The 23,157-nt window shown below is 38.1% G+C and overlaps 2 protein-coding genes across 8 annotated transcripts in view; one reads left to right on the forward strand and one right to left on the reverse strand.

The window, feature by feature from the left end:
* The window catches only part of LOC143039904 (mitotic spindle assembly checkpoint protein MAD1-like), a 186,487-nt gene extending 175,625 nt beyond the window's left edge, over nucleotides 1-10,862 (reverse strand). For 5 of the 7 annotated variants that reach the window (XM_076210254.1, XM_076210251.1, XM_076210252.1 and 2 more), the window contains exon 1: nucleotides 10,509-10,862. In XM_076210254.1, coding sequence (XP_076066369.1) covers nucleotides 10,509-10,719 — 211 coding nt within the window. In that variant the 5' untranslated portion in view covers nucleotides 10,720-10,862. Of the gene's footprint in view, nucleotides 1-4,502; nucleotides 4,581-10,508 lie in introns of all 7 variants that reach the window. The other 2 variants (XM_076210253.1, XM_076210256.1) reach the window with 2 other exon arrangements.
* A 4-nt stretch (nucleotides 10,863-10,866) lies between these two features.
* The window catches only part of MED23 (mediator complex subunit 23), a 365,264-nt gene continuing 352,973 nt past the window's right edge, over nucleotides 10,867-23,157 (forward strand). The window contains exon 1 of the mRNA XM_076210243.1: nucleotides 10,867-11,134. Within this exon, the coding sequence (XP_076066358.1) occupies nucleotides 11,093-11,134 (42 nt within the window). The 5' untranslated portion in view covers nucleotides 10,867-11,092. The remainder of the gene's footprint in view (nucleotides 11,135-23,157) is intronic.

Here is a 23,157-nt window from a genome sequence, read left to right on the forward strand (position 1 = left end):
CTGAAGGAGGACCCTGTAATTCCGAACAAGTTCCTCTGATCTCACCCTACCTACATCGTTACTTCCCGTATGAACAATCGTAACCGTGTTCGTCCGTCCTTGCTCCCTGATGGACTGGGTACAATCGGCGATCCCACGGCCCGGTTGACATACAAGCTTGTAACGTCGCTTAGTTTTCCACTGCAGGATGTCGTCATAGCCTCGCACCATGGAGTCCCCCACCACCAAGAACTCCTGATTTTCAGCCACTTCATCCTCCAGTAGAGCAAAACGATTGGCTAGAGCCAGCGGTTGCTCCCACAGGGCACACGCCTACCGAATGTGGGCTCGACAAACGGGACCCCGCGGAGCGCCACTCGCTCACAGCAGTGACAGAAGGGGAAGAAGTGGAACGCTCTTTGGGTTGTGGGGAGGGTTCACTCTTTTCACGGAGTGCACTCCTGGGAAGACGAATTTCCTCCTCACACATCCTGAGACAGTCCTCCAGGTTCACACAACCTTCACAAGCCATTTCACTCCTCCTTTAGACAAAGAGAAAACACAAATCAACAACAAAACACAAAGCGGTCTCTAAAGCTTACTCTGCTTACCTTATTCTATTTCTCCTACCCTTGGAGTACAGTAACAGAATACTGTTTTGAATTTAACCTCTTAACTCCGGTTCAAAATCTCGCGGGCAGCATTAGCTGTCAGACGTACGATGTGTCATAATAATACTCGCATCATAAAATATAGTCACCGCTTATATCGATCGTTCTCTCTTTCACCCGTGAATTTTGATACCCATAAAAAACTGATGAAGCCAGTTTAGAGAGAATGAAAATTACGTAGGTACGACTACAATAAATATAATCAAGATGGCGACGTCGGCAACATCGAGTACCCACTTGCTCCTCATGCCGCCTACGTAGGCATCACCGTATGGAAGTGGTTAAAGATGTGAAAAGTGACAGTGATTGCTTCATAGTGGAAAATCCTTCAACCTCAATTCTTGCACCCCTGAACAAGGAAGAGCTGATGGTGTATCCCATCTCAAGTGGCATTGGAGAAAAGAAAAGAATAAGGAAAGGTCACATTTCTGATGAACCTAAAATACTTGGTGACCCAAAGCATATCAAACCAGGAGAGTATGTTGGGTGTATTTACAACAAGGAAGTTTGGTATAGAATTGTGGAAGAATACTGTGAAGATTTTGATGATTTCATAGTGAACTTTCTACACCCTTCTGGGTCATCAGGAACAAATTCATATTATTATCCCTCAAACAAGGATTCATGTGCTGTACCAGGACATCATATATTATCTGTAATGAGTTGTCCTAGCCTAGGAGGAGGCAGCAGAATTCAATACATTTTTTCCAAAAAAGAAATTGATGAAAGCATTGCAAATGCAAGACTGGTGTTGGCTAGCACATGAATCCTTAAAGTAGGTGAACATTGTTCTTTGTCATATATATTTTCAGTGCAGGTTAACCACTTCACTCCGGGCCAAAATCTCATGGGCAGCATTAGCTGCCAGACGTGCGATGTTGCGTCAAAATACTTGCATTATAAAAAATAAAGTAACCCCTGCATTGCTCGCTCTCTTTCACCCGTGAATTTTCACATCCATAGAAAATATGATGAAGCCAGTTTACAGAGTATGGGGGTCACGCAGGTACAACTACAATAAATATAATCAATACGCCGATATGGCAGCCTCGTGTACCCACTTGCTCCTCATGACGCCTACGTAGGCATCATTGTATGGAAGGGGTTAACAGTAAAATAAGTTTCATTTCTTATATGCTTGGTGTTTGCCAACCTCAAATCTAAGGACTAAGATATTACAATTCCTGGAATATATATGCAATTTATAAATTTGGTGTTTTCTTAAATGACATGAAAAGTACCAACAATGATTTTTTATTTTCACTTGTAAATTAGTTACATAAAAAGTACTAACATTACCAAACATTTTATGATTGTTTCTCATTGCTAATAATTCTGTCTTTGTTTTTATATCTATAAAAAAACAAAAAAACAAAAAAAACATGGAACATAAGAGAAGAAGAGCGAAAGAGTTTGAATGTGTTTGAGATGAGGTGTCTGAGAAGTATGATGGGGGTTACTAGGCTAGATAGAGTGAGAAATGAGGAGGTGAGGAGGAGAACAGGAGTGGAAAAGGAGCTGGGAGATAGGGTTGATGAAAGAATATTAGGATGGTTTGGACACATGGAAAGAATGTGTGAGCAAAATTGACGCAGCCCGAAGGGATTTCTCCCCGTCCTCTCCTTTTATGCAATGGGGGGACGGAGAGGGGGGGTCGCCGATTTAATGAAGCGGCCTTGCTGTGGATGTGCTGTGTCTTGCGACACCGCTTCTGACCCAGGGCAGTGGACAAGGTGCAGGGATGACCTGTCATCCTGGAGGTGCTCTGATGAGAGGGAGGGTGGTGGGGTGTGGAGTGTATTCAGGGATGGAATGGGTGGAAATGATTTTATGCCTTTCCCTTTTTGGCTACCTCCCTTGTAAGGGGGAAAAAGCCTTGGTATATGTATGTATGTAAAAAAAATCTATATCAAACCCTTGTAAGGGGGAAAAAGCCTTGGTATATGTATGTATGTAAAAAAAATCTATGTCAAAATATGAGCTTAAGTGTGGAAAAATAGGTAGAACTGACGCCAGACTTAGGAATATGGTGATCATTTATAGGTTAGTTTTATGAAAAATAGTTACATACATAAACTTTTTTTTGCTGATTCTAATAGCTAATGCCCTTGCCTTCATTTTTTACATCTATTAAAAAAATTCATTTGATACCCCAGAGGTCAAATTGTAACCTTAAAATTTTATTTTTTGTAAAACTTTTTTATTTTTCAGCCTAGAGCTTTAAAAACTGTATACAGTAAAAGCCCTTGTATCCGGCACCAATGGGGCCGAAGACGTACCAGATACGGGAAGGGATATTAAAAAAAAATACATATATTTATATTGTTCTTTTACTTATTAATAGATCTTAATTCGCTTTAATAATAAACACATCCACATGTCTATATATTGTAAATTCTATCAGTATAGAGTAAATCCAATCAATATACATCAGTTATAATCATCACAGCATTACCAGTTATCTAATTCATCATCTGATAATTTTACGACGGAGTTGTGAATGGCCGCGTTCAGTGTTGGTGGCTGAGAGGGTGCATTCACCTCTACACTCGAGTTTTCTTTCACTAAACTTTTTGTACCAACTTTCATAAAATATATGATGTCTCTGCTTAGAATTTTTTCCTCTTTATTTGTGCACTGTTCTGCAAATTTCACAAACACTGCTAGACCCTTCGCTGCATCCTTCCACGACACTTTCATCTCAGGGTCGTCTTCTTCACTATCTGCCTCTGTCGTTTTTGCCTGTTCATCGGGAAGTGATTGTAAAATTTCATCATCACTAAGTGAGAATGTTGCTGCTCGGTCACTGTCCATATCTACACACACTTGTATCGCTTCGTCACTAATGCAAAGTTTAGCGCGATAACCCATCTTTCAATTCTTTCACCACCGATTCTTTCTTGCCGATGGAAAACCCTCAAAAATTTTTATTCCCTTCCTGATCTTCAAACATTATTTGCGGATATGATTTTCACTAACATCGCATTAGAGTTTGTTGTTTTTCATCCTCCCAAGCTAGCGATTCCATAAAAATAGCATCTTTAACATTAAACCTACATGGAATTCGGAAATGCAACCGTCCTCAAAATAAACTAGTTTGCGCATAGAACTTTTCCGACAATTCTTTTTAAAGTTTTGAATCACTCCTTGATCCATGGGCTGGATCACACTTGTTACGTTTGGCGGTAAATACACAATAAAGCCCTGGTGGTGGTGAGAGCAACTACAACCAAGCGCAGGGATTTTAAACACACGCGGGATTTTTTTTTTTTTTATACGTCTATCCTTATCACAATTTTTCGATTTTCGTGAAAAATATGCCGGTTATTTGAAGTGCCGGATACAAGAAGGCCGGATACCAGGGCTTTGACTGTATTTGAATTCCTTGGCTTTTTCTGATTCTAAATATATATACATATATGCAATTCTGATCATTATTAACCAAGTTATGGTTCACTGAAAACATATGACCTCACATGCGACCTCAAATTTCCCGAGGTCATATCTTTTGAACCATTCGTTCAATCTATCTAAAAATTTCAGAAATGGATTCAGGGCCCACAATTTTCCTCTATACAAAATTTCAGCAAAATCTGAGAGATGAGGGTGTTAAGCATTGGTTGATCAATCTGCCAGAGAATGCCCCAAAAGACCTGAAAAAGAACAGCTTTCTCTACAGTGGTGGATGTATAGAACATATTAGATGAAAGAACAGTGTGTGCAAAAACAATATAAGAATTTAAGAGTAAGCTAAATATGAGACACCACCAGCATAGCTCCCCTTCCTGTAACATACAACTCAGTAGGTAAATTCCTATGTAAATGTACTTAGAAGTCAGGGGACCACATTACTTGTTACATTTCTTCTCAAGAGATATTTATGGGAAGGCCCGAGGGCCATTGCCAACTAGTGTGCAGCTGCAGGTTGATCTGTGAAAGTTGAAGCATCAATTATTTGATACAATGACTATCATAATGGATTTGATAAAAAAAAAAAATGTATAAACAAATAAATAAATAAACTAAAAATAAGAATTAATATACCAGGGCTGCCTTGGCCAACAGCCACTTTTAAGTTTTTATTTTTTCAATAAATTTTTAGAAGTGCACACCTAAACAATATACATACATACATACATATACCAAGGCTTTTTCCCCCTTCCAAGGGAGGTAGCCAAAAAGGGAAAGGCACAAAAACACTCCCACCCATTTCATCCCTAAATACACTCCACACCCCTCCCACCCTTCCTCTCATCTGAGCACCTCCTGGATGACGGGTCATCCCTGCACCCTGCCCACCGCCCTGGGTCAGAAGCAGTGTCGCAAGACACAGTACATCCACAGCGAGGCCGCTTCATTTAAACGGCGACCCCCCCTCTCTGTCCCCCCATGCATTAAAGGAGAAGACGGGGAGAAATCCCTTCTGGCTGAGTCAAAAATTACTCACACATACTACCCCACCCCCCACTTCCCCGCCCATTCCTCCTCATGCAGTCACAACATCATCCATATACAACCATTCTCCACTCACCTCTGTCTTCCGTCCTCTCCCTTCCTTCCTCAACAGACATTCCCCTCTTCCCCAAAGCCCCCTTCACCCCATCCATCCACCTCATCCTAGGACGTCCCCTCATGTTCACTCCCTCCACATCTGCCTTCCATACCTCTTTTACTAGTCTTTCTTCACTCATTCTTTCCATGTGTCCAAACCATCCTAATATTCTTTCATCGACCCTATCTCCCAAATCCTTTTTCACCCCTGTTCTCCTTCTCACCTCCTCATTTCTCACTCTATCTAGCCTAGTAACCCCCACCATACTTCTCAGACACCTCATCTCAAACACATTCAAACTCCTTCTCTCTTCTTCTCTTATGTTCCACGTTTCTGCCCCATACAGTGCTGTTGGCACAATCACTCCTTCATACAGTCTCCTCTTCGCATCCATTCCCAAATGTCTATTCCTCATTACACTCTTTAAACCACCAAGGCATTTACTCGCTTCTCTCAATCTACATTCTACCTCCACTCCACCTTTTCCTGCTACACTTGCACCCAAGTATCTAAAACTATCCACTTCCTCCAGTCGCTCTCCCTTAATGTTCACTTCCAGTCTACTGCCACTTTCACCCCTTGTACATCTCATCACCTTACTTTTACCCACATTTATCTTTAGCTTTCTTCTATCACATACTCTCCCAAACTCTGCCACCAGCTTCCTCAATCCCTCCTCTGACCCTGCCACAAGCGCAGTGTCGTCCGCAAACAACAGCTGGCTCACCTCCCACTTTTCTCCATTTTCTTTAACCATCTCCAATCCCTGACTCACTACCCTAGCATTCACCTCTCGCACCACCCAATCCATGTATAAGTTGAACAGCCAGGGCGACATAACGCATCCTTGACGAAGTCCCACCTTTACTTCAAACCACTCACTCTCTCCATTTCTAATCCTAACACATGCTCTACTACTCTCATAAAAACTCTTGACAGCTCCCAAAAGCTTTCCTCCTATCCCATAAATCTGCATAACCTCCCACAGTGCCTTTCTGTCTACCCTATCATAAGCCTTTTCCAGATCCATGAAAGCCCAAAAAACATCCTTCCCCTTTCCTATAGCTTTCTCACATATCTGTCTTACCACAAAGATCTGATCTACACAACCTCTACCCGTCCTAAATCCACACTGTTCCTCACCAATTACTCCCTCTGTTCCTCTCCTAATCCTCTCAATTAAGATCCTCCCATAAGCCTTCCCTACTACACTCAACAGGCTAATCCCTCTGAAATTACTACATTCACACTTGTCCCCTTTTCCCTTGTAAAGAGGAACTATACAGGCACTACTCCAGTCCTCCGGTACTCTATCCTCTCTCCAGCAAACATTAAATAACCTCACCAACCAGTCCACCATCACTGCACCTCCCTTTTTCAGACATTCTGCATGACATCCATCCAGACCAGGTGCCTTACCTGCTTTCATCATCTTTACAGCTGCCTTCACCTCATCCTTCCTTATTTCTCCTCCATTCTCCTCACTCTCATTTTCTTCGCATTTCCCACTGCAGCTATCTTTCCTTCCCTATCCTCCTTCACATTCAGCAACTCCCTAAAATATTCTGCCCATCTTCCCCTCACTGCCATCTCTTCCATTATCAACTCTCCATCTGTACCTTTTACCTTTTCTTCCCTACTTGATTCGCCTCCTCTTCCTCTCTTAATTTCTTTCCAAAACATCTTTTTATTACTTTCAAAATTTTCTGTCATACTCCTACCCCATTTCACATCTGCTCTCCTCTTTGCCTCCTTTACCTTTTGCTTTACTTCTCTTTTCTTTTCTTTGTACATCCTAAACAATATAGTAATGGAAAATTAAATAAACTAAATTTTGTAAATTATAATACATCAATGTAATATACATTATTTTTGGTGGAAATCAATATTAGAAACAGTTGCTAAAAGCAATAAACAAATGTAGCCGCTTTGACTACTTGTGATGCCATGTTTGTTTTGGTAGCAGCGGAGGTCAGAAATTAAAGTATGCCAAATTTTTGTTCTAACCCAACTTAACCTAATCAAACCTGCCTACCTAACCTAACTTGCATTTAGTAAAGCAGTACCTGTAATTCTAGAGGTCATCAGGCTGTCATCATCTCCGACTTCCAAATTTATCAAAAAGATTGCATCTAAAGGAATCTACACAATTTTGTCTTTCTATCTTTTAGCAACTAGGTAAAATTTAAGTTGCGCACACCTTCACAATACAGAAATAGGAAATTAATTATTAATTTTGTAAATTATAAAAGATCAACGAGATTTTCTTGGCGGAAATCAATAACAAAAAATTTGCTATGACCTATTTTTTAACAAAGTCACGGCGGTTGAACAATATACCATGCTTGTTTTGATACGTGCCAAGGTTGAAGAAATGAAAGGATGATAAATTAGTCTATTCTAACCTAACCTACCTTACCTAACTATGTAACCTAACCAAAGTTTAGTAATTCGGTACCTCAAATTTAAGATCATCCGGGTCATCGTCATGGATGTTGACAGCCTGATTATTATTGTACCTCGGACAATTACCAGATGATGGTAGAACTGCGTGTTCTCTCAAAAAGTCCAAGGACGCCCTATTGGCTTTGTAACAGTGCTTATTAACATCACCTGGAGTTGGAGAACACCTGGTCCACAACGTGAAAGCCATCGTCTTGATAGTCACAGGACTGGCATGGCATCCATACCATATCTAGGTAGGTCAAACACCACCAGAGGCGCCACCGTCGATGACGAGCACAATAGCGTGTCATTTTATGCGCACGCCATGCAAACGGCCAAATTTACATACCGCCGGAAATTTCATTCATACAAATGTTATGCGTGTGTATTTACTACAATTGTAGTAAATTTCAAACAATTACATGTCGGTACATAAAAACAAAAGATAAACATGGCGGCTTGCATTCAGCAGTAAATCGAAAATTGGTTTATGTTTCAGCGTAAAAAATGAGCTAGATAAATTCAGAGTTTTGGCAACTAATTAAAATAAACAAAAACTACTAGTCTTTCAGATTATTCTAATACCAAAATAAAGGCAGCATGTTAAGGTAGAGCTGAGAAATCGGTGGTTTTAATTATTATTTTTTTTCTATCGGGTCGGATTATCGGATAACAACCTCAACATCCATCTCGCCATCTTATCTATCACTGGTGGTATGGATCAAACTTCACTCTATTAAGTTTCTTGCTATTATGTTATTAGTGTAATAGACTTATAGTTGAATTATTTGAACTATTTTCTTTGAAATGTGTGATTTTCATGTAATTTGATCAAAGAGAAGTTACGTTTTTATTCTCCGTAATAGTACGGACCACAGCTACGATTCGTCCTGCCCGCTATCTATGATCACTGGTGGTATGGATCAAACTACACTATCAAGTTTATTATTGTGTTATTAGTGTAATAGCTTGCATATAGTTGAATTATTCAAACTATTTTCTTTAATATGTGTGATTTTCATGTAATTTGACGGTATTCGTAGCTGTGGTGGGTAATTTTGCACAGGATAAAAACGTAATTCTATGATCAAATTACATGGAAATCACACATCTTAAAGAAAATAGGTCAAATAATGCAACCATATGCTAAATTTTTATATAAAATTATGCTTGTCAGTAAAAACCGTCATTGTTTACGTTTGATCGGCGATTAGTCAGACTGCACGTTTCGGTCCGATTTCCTCGGACAAAATAGGCCTGATTTAATTCCATTCAAAATGCAATATCTCGAGAACTAGGACAGCTAGATGGATAATTCAAATTGCATTATACTCATAGCGACTTTTTGCATCCCATGAGAACTACTTCAGCTCAAATACCAGGAATTCCATTTTCATGTTGACCTAGCTACCATATCATGATTTATTATTTAGTAAACTTAGAGAAAATTTTAGTTGTGCATAAGTTCACGATATAGCAATAGAAAATTAATTATCAATTTTGTGAATTATAATAGTTCAACGTAATATGCAATTTTCTTGGTGGAAATCAATAACAAAAAAGTTGCTAAAACCTATTTTCTAACAAATGAAGTCGTGGTGGTTGAATAATATGCCATGTTTGTCTTGATAGATGCTGAGATCGAAGAAATGAAAGGATGATAAATTAGTCTATTCTAACCTAACCTAGATTACCTAACCAATGTTTAGTAATTTGGTACCTCAAATCTTAAAGATCCAGGTTGTTGTCATCATCATGGATGCCGATGGCCTGATTATTATCATACCTCAGGCAATTAACAGACGACAGCAGAACCCTGTGTTCTCTCAAAGTCCAAGGAAACCCTATTGTCTTCATAACAGCACTTATCAATGTGACCTGGAGTTGGAGAACACCCAGTCCATATGAAAGCCATAGTCTGATAGTGAATGGGCTGGCATGGCATCCATAACATATCCTAGTAGCTTCATTCATTAGTAAATTTCCTTATAGGAAGGCTTTTTTTTTTCTGCTGAGAAAATTGCATATTATGTTCAGGTCTTATAATTTATCAAATTAATATTTAATTTTCTAATGCTATATCATGTACGTGTGCACAACTAATACCTAAATTTACTTGTAACAAGGTTTTTTGTTTTTTATTTCTGCCAAGAAATTTGCATATATGACATTCAATATTCATACATATAGTTTACAAAATTAATATTTAATATTCTAATGCTATATTATATAGGTGTGCACAACTAAAATAATACCAGCAACTGTTTCTATTATTGATTCCTGCCAAAAATAATGTAATTATGTTGTATTTTAATTTACAAAATAATTTCACTTTCTATTACTATATCGAGGTGTGCACTTCTAAAAAAAAATACTGTCTTTTCTTTCATAACATCTTTTGAGAGTAATAGACAGTTGGAACAAGTTAAATGAGAAAGTGGTGTGTGCAAAAACAATACATGAATTTAAAAATAGTTTAGATAAAATGACATGTGAAGACGGGACACCACGAGCATAGCTCCCCTTCCCGTAAAATACAACTAGGTAATTACAATTGCCCCTCCATTTGGTAAACCAATTTAGAAATCAATAGAATAGGCTATCCTTGTGACTGGGAAAGTACATTTCACATCTAACATAAGGCTGGCCTTATGTATTTATTCCATGGTCCATCGTCTATTCACTTTTGTCTAGTGTGAAAAAAGCTTTCTTAGTTTCTATTTCTACTTATTAAACTTAAGCAATCATATCAAGAACAGTATCTTATCCCTAATATCCCCTATAGCCTATAGGTTTCTACACGATTCCGGTATACACTTTCATTCCAATAACACATAATTAGTGTTGCAAGATATTCTTACTTAAACCTGTCAAGGAATCCAACTGTCTTTTTCTTGACGATGATAAACCAAGTGCTCCATCGAAGAATGTATTTGTGGTATCACCATCAGAAGAATAATTGAGTACGGGTGACAGAGTTGAAGCTTGATTTCGACTACTTCCACTTTTGATGAACTGGTCGAGATCTTTCAACGTTCGTTGCACAGTAACAGACATAGGCTGCTGATCCATTATACTATGTAATTTAATAACAGAAATATAGTAGTGCTATATAAATTACTAAACGACAGCCTTCCTCATAATGCTGGCTGTACCTTCCGCTCCGTTCTCTGTTCGAACATGGAAGATATACCAAGCCTTATTTCACCAAAAATGTTCAGACAGAATTAATGTAACTTGATTGGTTTTGTTGAATCCAGATGTTTAGTAAAAATAAAATGATAGGAAAACCACAAGAGAGGTCTATCTAATTTAACTAATTTTGGTTTAAACCGATATGATACATAATTAATTTTTCTTGTTGTTTTCACCATTGTTTATGTTGTTAAATGTTGAGTGACCCAAGAAGTCTTCAGATGCCATGAAATAAGATAAAATCTTCACTATGACGGAACAGAAAGTTACAGATGTCTTGAACGATATGTTGGTAAGCCACTATTACATATATTTGATACGTATTCAGTTTACTTATTATAATATTTTAGATAATGAAGCGCCGCGGTAATGGTGTTCATCAGAACGTTTGTGTTGTTCGACGATCTCAAAACATATATCATTATATGCTTTATGATTTATCCTCACATACAGAATTTCACACACAAATTCCAGGTTATAGGCTCTTTCAGCCAACGAGGCTCAGCCTAGTGTTCATGTTTATTATGTGTGACTCAATGGTTGTATAGGTACGGGCACAAAATAAAAATAAAAAATAACCCTTAAATTATTGTTGCATATGAAAGACAACTTTATTAGAAACAGAATGTTTTTAAAATTTTTGAAATAGCTTGAAAAATAAGGGAGATACGATTTTTGAGTTATTTTTTTAGCCCGCATTTTTGGCTAGACTTTACCATAACAAAATGTTAGAATTAAAGATGGTAATTTGTAAAGATTTCGGTAAAGAAATATACATTAACTCTAAACCACTGGTCCAATTTTATTAAAATTCGGAATAATTGGGTTTTAAGGACCAACAAATCACATGAGCATGTCAAAAACAATGTGAGACATCTCCATCATACCATATTTGCCTTGTCATGGCAACCATGAAGTTGTCAATTTTCAGATTATCATAATTAAAATGCAAACCACTGGCCCAATTGACATGCAACTTGGCATGTGAAGGTTTTATGGGTAAATAAATCACCTGAGCATGTCAACAGCATTGTAGGACCTTCTTCTTATACCATTCTTACTAACACCTATCGTGGAAAGGCAACAAATGCGATCCAGGAAATTACAGACCTGTCAGCCTAACAAGTGTCCTATGCAAGGTTATGGAGTCACTGTTGCGGGAGGAGGTAATTAGACATATGAAGGAGAATAAGTTATTTAGTGAGAAACAGTTTGGCTTCATTTCTGGAAGATCAACTACATTACAGTTAATAAAGGTACTGGATGACTGGACTGAGGCAATGGATGAAGGATTGGCTGTGGATGTGGTGTACTTGGACTTTATGAAAGCCTTCGACCGAGTACCACATAAACGTCTGATAGAAAAAATATCAAGCTACAGGGTAGAAGGTAAAATATTGAGATGGATTCAGAACTTTCTAACAGGGAGAAAACAGAGGGTGTTGATAAATGGAGAGGCTTCTGGATGGAAGGAAGTAACAAGCGGAGTCCCGCAGGGATCTGTTCTTGGCCCCATGCTTTTTGTAATATTTATCAATGACCTGCCAGAGGCAGCAGTGAATGGAAGTAAAGTGTATCTATATGCAGATGACACTAAGATATACAGGACAATACAAAGCACGGAAGACTGTGATAGGTTACAGTGGGATCTGGACGAACTCAAAGAATGGACAGAGAGGTGGCTCCTAAGTTTTCATCCAGAGAAGAGCAAGTATATGAGGTTAGGGAGGACCACAATGGAAGAGAAGGGTTATAGTATGTACGGCAACATCAGTAAGACAGGAAATGAAAAAGACATAGGGGTGATCATAGATGATAAACTAAACTTCTCCATACACCTGGCAGAAAAGATCAATAAAGCCAATATGTTAGTAGGGCTGATCAGAAGGACCTTTCAACATTTAGAACCATACATTTTCAAGCCTCTGTACACGGCTCTTGTAAGGCCGCACTTGGAGTACGCCAACCCGGTTTGGTGTCCCCATCTGGTGAAGGATTTGGAGGCTGTGGAGAATGTACAGCGGAGAGCAACTAAATTATTGCCATCCCTCAAGGAGTTGTCGTACGAAGAGAGGCTGAGGAAGTTGAGCTTGCCCACCTTGGCGTACAGGAGATCCCGGGGAGATCAAATTGAGACCTACAAAATCGTCACTGGTTTATATGACAGAAACTGCACTGAGGGTCTCTTTGAATTTAGAGAGGGGTCCAGTACAAGGGGAAATAGTCGAAAAATATTTAAGCCAAGAGCAAGGTTGGACCTGAGAAAGTACTCCTTTAATAACAGAGTCATTAATAATTGGAATGACCTGCCAGAATGGGTGGTAGATGCAGACACAGTCAAAAGTTTTGAGGCAAGGCTAGACAAATTCTGGGAGGGACAAGAACAAATATATAAATATAGAGCACAAATTAACACTGCACGCGGCCAGCACCAACATCACACTAGAAATCAGGCTGCTACACTGGAGTCATAGGCTAAAGAAGGCCTCTTCCAGTAAAATGTCAACTGTAATCAACTGTAATGTTGCCATGGCAACTGTTGTCAATTAAGAAATAATCAATAAAATCCAAACCACTGGCCCCATTGACATGCAACTTGGCATGTGAAGGTTTGATGGTTCAACAAATCACCTTGCGGGGCCTTCTTCTTATACCATTCTTACTAACACCTATCATGTTGCCATGGCAACTGTTGTCAATTTAGAAATAATCTATAAAATCCAAACCGCTGGCCCAATTAACATGCAACGTGGCATGTGAAGGTTTTATGGGTTAACAAATCATCTGAGCATGTCATTAACATTGAAGGACCTTCTTCTTGTACTATTCTTACTAACACCTTTCATGTTGCCATGGCAACTGTTGTCAATTTAGAAATAATAAAATCCAAACCGCTGGCTCAATTGACATGCAACTTGGCATGTGAAGATTTTATGGGTCAACAAATCACCTGAGCATGTCATTAACATTGCAGGACCTTCTTCTTATACCATTCTTACTAACACCTATCATGTTGCCATGGCAACTGTTGTCAATTTAGAAATAATCAATAAAATCCAAACCGCTGGCCCAATTGACATGCAACTTGGCATGTGAAGGTTTTATCATAAAGCCCGATTCTTCAAAAGCAAACAAATATTCACCGATTCAAACGCAAATTTGGTTATCAACCTCGGCAAATTAGTTTTCCGAGTAAAAATATTAAGGTAAGGCATCAATAAAATATTATTTTAATGTAAGAAAATTGTTTTTAACCTATTTTCTCCTGGTTATGAGCAGCTCAAGATCATTGGGTATTATACACTTGGTGATTTGTTGACCCAAAAACCTTCACATGCCTAGTTGAATGTCAATTGGGCCAGTGGTTTGGATTTTATTGATTATTTCTAAATTGACAACAGTTGCCATGGCAACATGATAGGTGTTAGTAAGAATGGTATAAGAAGAAGGTTCTGCAATGTTAATGACATGCTCAGGTGATTTTACCCATAAAATTTATGGGTCAATAAATCACCTGAGCATTAACATTGCAGGACCTTCTTCGTATACCATTCTTACTAACACCTATCATGTTGCCATGGCAACTGTTGTCAATTTAGAAATAATCAATAAAATCCAAACCACTGGCCCAATTGACATGCAACTTGGTTGATTGATTGATTTATGGAATTTTTGGCTTGAAGGCCAAACGGCGGAGCCAGTAGGCCATTCAGCGCACATGCAACTTGGCATGTGAAGATTTTTGGGTCAAAAAATCACCAAGTGTATATTACCCAACGATCTTGAGCTGCTCATATACGGGAGAAAATAAGTTAAAAAACAACAATATTACATTACAATAGTATATTATTGATGTCTTACCTTAATATTTTCACTCGGAAAACTAATTTGCCGAGGTTGATAACCAAATTTGCGTTTAAATAGGTGAATATTTATTTGCTTTTAAAGAATCGGGCATACACTTGCACAACAACAAGATAATTTGAATATCCTGCGCATACGCTGAACGCTCAAAGCATTCAAACTAAGCCAAACAAAATCCAGGGGGTCGCAAAATATGGCGTTGTAAACAGTACCAGCGCGATCTTAGCGCCGCGCTTGTTTTCGCACGTACCTAGGTTGTAGTTTGGGTGCAGACGTAAAATAATGATTTATAAAAACCGCTGTCCATGACGAGGGTATAACTTGTCTGGTTAACTCTTGATAGTTGGGCTATACCAACAGAAAGGAATTTTGTAAGTTAATTGTTACTTCAAATTTAACCAAATGTAAAACATGCAGCCCCACAGTGGCTGGCAGTGGTCCTTGATTATTGGTAGGTATGGGCAAAAAAAATTAAAAATAAAATAAAATAAACTCACCTGGTAACTCATCTGGTGGGGCTACATCACCTCTCATTAGACCAAATAACTGCCATGTGGGGAAAATGGCCCAAGTTTCTACAGGGTACTCCAATCACATGGACAGGTATACAGGCAATAATTTTATGTAATGTGGGATTGGTTTTGTGTTCCCTGGTATATGTCAGGTTGTATGTTGGTTTATAGTCTTGTTTGGATTGACTGTGAGTTTCTCTAGATTGGCAAAGTTTTTGGGTAGGGTGAGGTGGGATGGGGTGTGGAGGTCATAGGGTGTGAGGGTTTGTTGAAACAATCAGGGGTGGCTGTAACTGTACAGCTCATCACCTAGGAATTGGCGGAGTCTGTGTTTGAACATGGAGATGGACTGTGCTTCAACCACATCGGATGGAAGAGAGTTCCATTTCTGTATAACTCTGAATGCGAGGGATCTTCTGCATGCTTCTGTGTTGGTGTGCTGAGGGTGTATTTTAAATCTGTGCCCTCTCGTGATACAATTGGGTGAGAGCTGGAAGAGATCAGTGTGGGAGATGGTGGAGAGACCATGAAAGATCTTGAAGCAGAGTATTAGGTCAGTTCTCAGTAGGCGGCCTTTGACAGAGAAGAGGTCTAGCCTGTCGAGCTTTTCATTGTACGGTAGATTGAACAAACCAATAACTTGCTTTGTCCATCTCCTTTGAACTGACTCTAGGAGCTTACAGTCTCCGATGAACCCTAGGTTCCACACAGGTGAGGCAAAGTCTAGGATAGGGCAGATATCAGACACAAGAAGGGAGAACAGGAACTGGGGGGAGCGACACACTACTTTTTAAAAGGTTTGTGGCAATCCCTCCACCTTGTGTACAGTGTCACTGATGTGTTGGTGGAATCTGAGTCCATCATCCACTTTCACTCCTAGGTCCTTGTGGCAGTGGGAAAGCTTTATCGTAGTATCACAAAGACTGTATACTCCATCTTTGATAGTGTTTGTCTGGCCTCTGCTAAATCTCAAGTGAACACATTTGTCTTGAACCTGAGGCCCCATGAAGACGCTGTGGTGGACAGAGTGTTAATGCTTTGTTGCAGTTCAGCAATGGCCATTCCTGAGGATTTAGATGTGCAGTGGAGGTATAGCTTTATGTCATCCGCAGATAACATGTACTTGCATATTATTTGCGGATGACATAAAGCTATACTGTACCTCCACTGCACATCTAAATCCTCAGGAATGGCCATTCTTGTTGCATATGAAAGATTGTTTCAGAAACAAAACAGGGTTATACTAATTAACGCCCGGCAGCGACTGGTGATGCCCAGTAGCGACCGGTAATTTCCTATGGTGCCTGGGTGTTGTATTTACCTATATCTCATTTTATCTAAACTATTTTTAAATTCATGTATTGTTTTTGCACACACCACTTTCTCATCTAACTTGTTCCAACTGTTTATTACTCTGTGAGGAAAGCTGTTCTTTTTCAAGTCTCTTCTATAGCTGTCTTTTTTTATTTTCTTTCCGTGTCCTCTTGTATTTCTGTTATCCCATTTTATCAGATTCTCTCTATCAGTAATTTCTATGCCTTTCATGAGGATTTAGATGTGTGTGTGTGTGTGTGTTTTTTTTTTCAGTTCCAATGGTTCATATCATATAAATGATTCGTCTACTAGTGAATTCATGAAAACAATGCTGAATTTAGTAGGAGAAACAACGCACAGAGTGGAAAATCCTTTGCTGAAATTAGCGCCCGGACCGTGGTCCTAACCTAACCTAACTGCCAGTAATTTAGCCATTCCACATTTTCCAATGACCGGACATTAACAAAGATGGTGGCACCGCCACGGTCCAGGCACTAAATTCAGCAAAGGATTTTCCGCTTTGTGCATTGTTTCTCCTGTTAAATTCAATTATTGTTTTCATGCATTCACTAGTAGACAAATCATTCATATGATATGAACCATTGCAACTGAAGAAATAGGCTTGCACAATGCCTGGGCACCATAGGAAATTGCTGGTCGCTACCGGGCGTTATTTAGTAGGACCAACAAAACACTTTTTTTTTTTTTTTTTATATATAGCTTAAAAAATAAGGGAGATATGATTTTTTTTAATTATTTTTCTATTCCGATTTCTTGGCTAGACTTTACCATAACAAAGTGTGAGAATTAAGGGTGGTAATTTGTAAAGATTTTGGTAAAGAAATACACATAAACTCTAAACCACTGGTCCAATTTTATTGAAATTTGGAATACTTGGGTTTTATGGGTCAACAAATCACCTGAGTATGTCAAAAACAATGTGGAACATCTCCATCATACTAAATTTGCCTTTTTATGGCAATTGTCAAGTTCTCAATTTAGAGATGATCATCAGTAAAACCCAAACTGCTGCCCCAATTGACATACAACCTAGGATAAGAAGGTTTTATGGGTCAACAAATCACTTGAGCATATCAAAAATAATGTAGGACATTCCTTTTATACTATTCTTACTCACACCTTTCATGTTGACATGGCAACTATTGTCAGTTTAGAGATAATCATCCATAAAATCCAAACCCCTGACCCAATTGATATGCAACTTGGCATATGAAGGTTTTATGGACCAACAAATCACCTGGGCATGTCAAAAACAATGCAGGACCTTCCTTTTATACTATTCTTATTAACACCTATCATGTTGCCATGGCAACTATTGTCAATTTATTAATTTATTTATAATTATTATATATTTTTTTTGCATCTGACCTAGATATGGACCAAAAGGTCTCCTGTTGGCATGTTCCGCCTTTGTAAAATCCAAACCCCTGGCCCAATTGACATGCAACTTCGCATGCGAAAGTTTTGTGGGTCAACAAATCACCTGAGCATGTCTAAAACAATGTAGGACCTTCCTTTTATACTATTCTTACTATCACCTATCATGTAACATATTCCATCAATGTAATGTTACATGCATGCACAGCTAAAAGAACTCTACCATCACATTAAAAAGTGCATATATAAGAGCCTTAGCCCTTACCCTTAGATTGCCTCTCGGTACACTAACCAGTCAGTACTGCAGCTATCCTAAAACCTAACTTAAATTTATGTTGAATCGGTGAATTATTTTTTACACCAATTTACTGAAATAGAAAAATTATTAAAGTCTTTTTGCTTTCAAAGGAGTTATTTTTTTTAATCATATCTATAATCATGACAATCTGAAGAAACAGCCTTATTTCAACAGCTCATATCTATTATCATCATGAAACCAAGAAGAAAATTTAAGTCTAGCCTCTAGACCTCTACTAGTCTTGAGACTTCTCATGGTCATGGACTTGTAATGATAATAATAATAATTTTATTTGGCAATGAATCACATACATGAAATGCTGATAATGAAAAGAACACAGTTCAAAATAACAATTACATTTGCCAAGGATAACACAAAAAAGCACATAAGCTTATTTCCATTATGGTCCTCATTAGACTGTTTTTCTATACTAAGTTACACAGACAACATACATAGGGGTTAAGGGGATCAGAGACAGTCATAAGTAATACCAATCAGTACACATATGACACATAAACATTATAGACTTACTAATACTACTAGAATGTTCGTAACACGCAGGATATTGAGACAAAACATGAGCACCATCACAATAAAAGAACATTGCAATATGCATCAGGAACAACAAAATGTTACTAAAAGGTACCAAAACAATATGAGTGAGTACTAGATCAGTGTAGTGCCCTTAGTGATATACTACATTATTCTACTGCTGTAGCAGCAAGTGTAGAACAATAAAGGGGGGACCATTCCAAGGTAAGCGTAAATGTCAAGTACCACAGGATAGAAAGTAGTAGGCCATCAACAATATCAACATGTTGTTGTAGTGAATGCTACATTGCAGCTTGGGACATATGTTAATTAATTACAAAATTTCCTTGTACCTCAGGACGGAGTGGGCATATACACATTAGTTTGAGCACCAGGAAGTAGTACATTATAATCTGAAGCACCAGAAGCAGGGTACAAGGGACCAATATTTGTATGAGTAAAGCAACAAGGAGCTTGAGAGAAAGGTCCAATTACCTTGTTGCCTGGTACCCTGATTCACCAGGCTTATATTATTATCAGATCATAACTGTTCTTGGACCATACCTGACAAGCAAAACAAAGGTGGAAACCAGTTTTGAACATCAAACATTGTTATACTAAGTTAAACCTCTGAAGAACAAAAAGGAAAGGTCAGAACAGTTATGAATGAATGTAGATTTTGATGGTATTACTCATGGAGTCTGGTACCCCTTATTAGGCTAGTAGTACATAAAATCAAGGCTGTTCACAGTCCATAGCTGAGACATATAGTAATCCTTGACTTTTTTCTTGAAAGTAACCTTGCTATCAGACTGCTGGACATAATTGAGCACCTGTGAAGTTAAAACTGTTTTTGGTGAAGTAACCTGCAAGAGTTACAATAAAAGACCCTTGACTGTTCCAGGTTTGGTTCTCAGCAGATAACATAAAATTACAGCTCCCATATGAAGGAGCAGAATTATGAACAACATTGTAAACATGGTTTTGTTACAGGTAACATTCCTACTTTGCTAAATTCTTCTATGCCAATATGACTATGTTGAGGTAAATTTAGCACAAATCTAATTATCTTATTTTATGCAACCTGTAGCCGAGACTTTTTTCTGCTCATACTACTGTACCAAGAGCTACAAGCGTAATCAAAGTGATGCTGTATCAGGGGTGAGACCAGAAGCTTCTTTGTTTCTATATAAAAATTTCTGACTTTTCTGTACAAAAATTTTACTTTATGTGAACACTTGGATACAATCTTATCCATTAACCCCTTCCATACGGTGATGCCTACGTAGGCGTCATGAGGAGCAAGTGGGTATGCGAGGATGCCGATGTCGGCGTCTTGATTATATCTATTGTAGTTGTACCTGCGTGACCCCCATACTCTGTAAACTGGCTTCATCATATTTTCTATGGTTATCAAAATTCACGGGTGAAAGAGAGAATGATGGATACAGTGGTGTCTATTTTTTATAATGCGAGTACATATTATGACACAAAATCGTATGTCTGGCAGCTAATGCTGCCTGCGAGATTTTGGCCAGGAGTGAAGGGGTTAAGGCACTCCCAGAGAGGGACTGATCTAAGTGAATTCCAAAATAAGTTAACTCTTGTTTTGACTCCAAGACATTATTCCCACACCTGACCTGTACACTGCAGTGTTTCCTGAGGTTGGGTTTTGATGCGAAGACACTACTTTCCGTTTTACCAAGGTATAAAGACAGCTTGTTATCTACGAGCCAGTCCTGGACTGATGACAGTTCAACACTCAGGGCCTCCTCTACTTCTACTGGGTCCCTACCTGAGACAATTAGTGTGGAGTCATCTGCATAGAGCAATAACCTACAGTTCATCACACCTGGCATGTCATTGATATAGACCAGGAAGAGAAGCAGTCCCAGAATTTAACCTTGTGGTACACCGCAAGTTATCTCTGTCACCTGAGCAGGCTACATTTACCTGTACATACAAGTTGTTTGCGACCTGTGAGGTAGGACTTGAACCAGCCAATACAGTATCCCCCCACTATTCGTGGGGGTTACGTTCCTTCCCCTCCCGTGAATCCCGAAAATCTGCGAATTATTGATGCAGTTTTAAAACACCTATGTATGACATTATATACATTAAAATATGCTTTCCAAACACATTCTAAAGACAGTCTTACTCATTAATACAGTAATAATGTAGTAATATGTACATACATATAACAAAGGCTTTTTTCCCCCTACACGACGGGTAGCCAAAAAGAAAAAGGCATAGAAACCACTCCCACCCATTCCATTTCCTATATATTCCAGTAATATGTAGTAATGATAAATGAAAAACAGTAATAATGTAGTATAATATGTACATAGTAATGAATGATTCAAACAATCACTTATAGTGCGTAAATAATACAGGGGTACTGTAATTATGTTTGTGTAACACACCAAAAACATGAATTCACAATTTAAACTATCACTTATAGGACGTAACTAATACAGGGGTACAGTATAATTACATATAACACACCAAAAACTTGAATTCAATCACTTTGAAAACATGCATGCAGCTGAGAGAGAGAGCTGTTTAGCCTCTCGCGCATGAAGATGCTTGTGACATCACATCATCTGCAGCCAATCAGCGGGAAGGAAAAAAGAAACCTCGTAACTGACATTGTTATTTTCAAATTATTTACCAGTTATACTGTATCATTTCTCTTCGAATTTTTTATTTTATATTTACTGACATTGTTATTTTAAAGTTATTTACCAGTTATACTGTATCATCTCTTTTCTAATTTTTTATTTTATATTTACTGACATTGTTATTTCAAAATTATTTACCAGTTATACTGTATCATCTCTCTTTTCCAATTTTTTTTTTTATATTAACTGACATTGTTATTTCAAAATTATTTACCAGTTAGGGTGAATGTGAGTGTTTTTCTGCTAAAAAAAAAAAAAAAGGCCTAAGAAATTCACGAAATTGCCAAAATTAAAAAAAAAAAACTTTGAGAGCAAAATCCGCGATTATGCAGGGCTGCGAATACTGAAGCGTGAATGAGTGAGGGTATACCGTATTCGCCACTCCTAACGCCTGAAGTTTTTTAATAAAATATCATGGTCCACTGTGTCAAATGCCTTTTGTAGATCCAACAAAACTAAACCCGTCTAGTTACCTCTGTCACATTCCTGTTTTATCAGATCGTAAAGGTATATTAAGCTGGTGTCTGTTGAGTAATTCGTTCTAAAACCAGATTGCATGGCATATAGTAGATTACATTCCCTGAGATAGGTATGTAACTGATTGTATATGATATGTTCCAAAACTTTGGAAATAATACCTAGAATTGAAACAGGCCTGTATTTTCCTGCCTCAGTTTTTGCCTTTTTCTTATAAAGAGGTGTTACCCGAGCCCTTTTCATGTCCTTTGGGATAAATCCTGAACTGATAGGCAAATTAATTATGTGCTTTATTGGAGGAGTTATAATTGTGGCCCCATCCTTAACAAACTTTGCAGGAATATGTCTAACCCCGTAGCCTTATTGGCATTTATGTTAGCTAGTAATCTAAACACCTCTTCTTGGATGGTCTGATATAGTTGGAAACGCTTTGTGGACTTATCTTTATAGTACTCCTGAAAGTACCCCAGCCCAAACTTTCCAGAACCTGTTGGGAGGGATGTTACTAGTTTAGTGGCTATGGTTGTGAAAAAGGAGTCTTGGTATTTTTTTTAGAAGTACACACTTTTACGGTATAGCATTAGAAAGCTAAATTAAATTTTAAATTATAATACATCAATGTAATAGATATTTTTCCTGGTGGAAATCAATATAAAAAAATGTTGCTAAAAGCTATGCAGAAACAAAGTTGCGTAGACCCCTTTAGACACCATCTTTGTTTTGATAGATTTGGAGATTGGAGATGACGATGATAGCCTGATGACCTCTAGAATTACAGGTACCACATTACTAAATGCAGGCTAGGTAGGTTGGTAAGGTTAGATTAGAATAGATGAATTTACCATATTTTAATTTCTTCGACCTCCACTTCTACTAAAACAAAGATAGTGTCTCGAGTAGTCAAAGTGGCTATTTTTGTTTATTTATAGCTTTTAGCAACTGTCTTTATTATAAATTTCTGCCAAGAATAACATATATTTCTTTGATGCATTATAATTTACAAAATCATTATTTAATTTTCTATTACTATATCATAAAGGTGTGCACTTCTAAAAATTTACCCATGCCTTTTCTGCACTTTTCAAGTCTGGACTTAAATATTTGAATTGAGGTTATTCAAAACATGTGTTGTACCAAAATGTGGCTGGTCAATTATCTGGCAGAAATGCTGGTATTTTTTTTAGAAGTGCACATCTATGTGATATTGGACTAGAAAATTGGATATTCATTTTGTAAATTA

The sequence above is a fragment of the Oratosquilla oratoria genome, chromosome 27 (assembly GCF_046742065.1).
Source record: "Oratosquilla oratoria isolate Oo_2021 chromosome 27, ASM4674206v1, whole genome shotgun sequence".
In the NCBI taxonomy this organism is placed as follows: Eukaryota; Metazoa; Arthropoda; class Malacostraca; order Stomatopoda; family Squillidae; genus Oratosquilla; species Oratosquilla oratoria.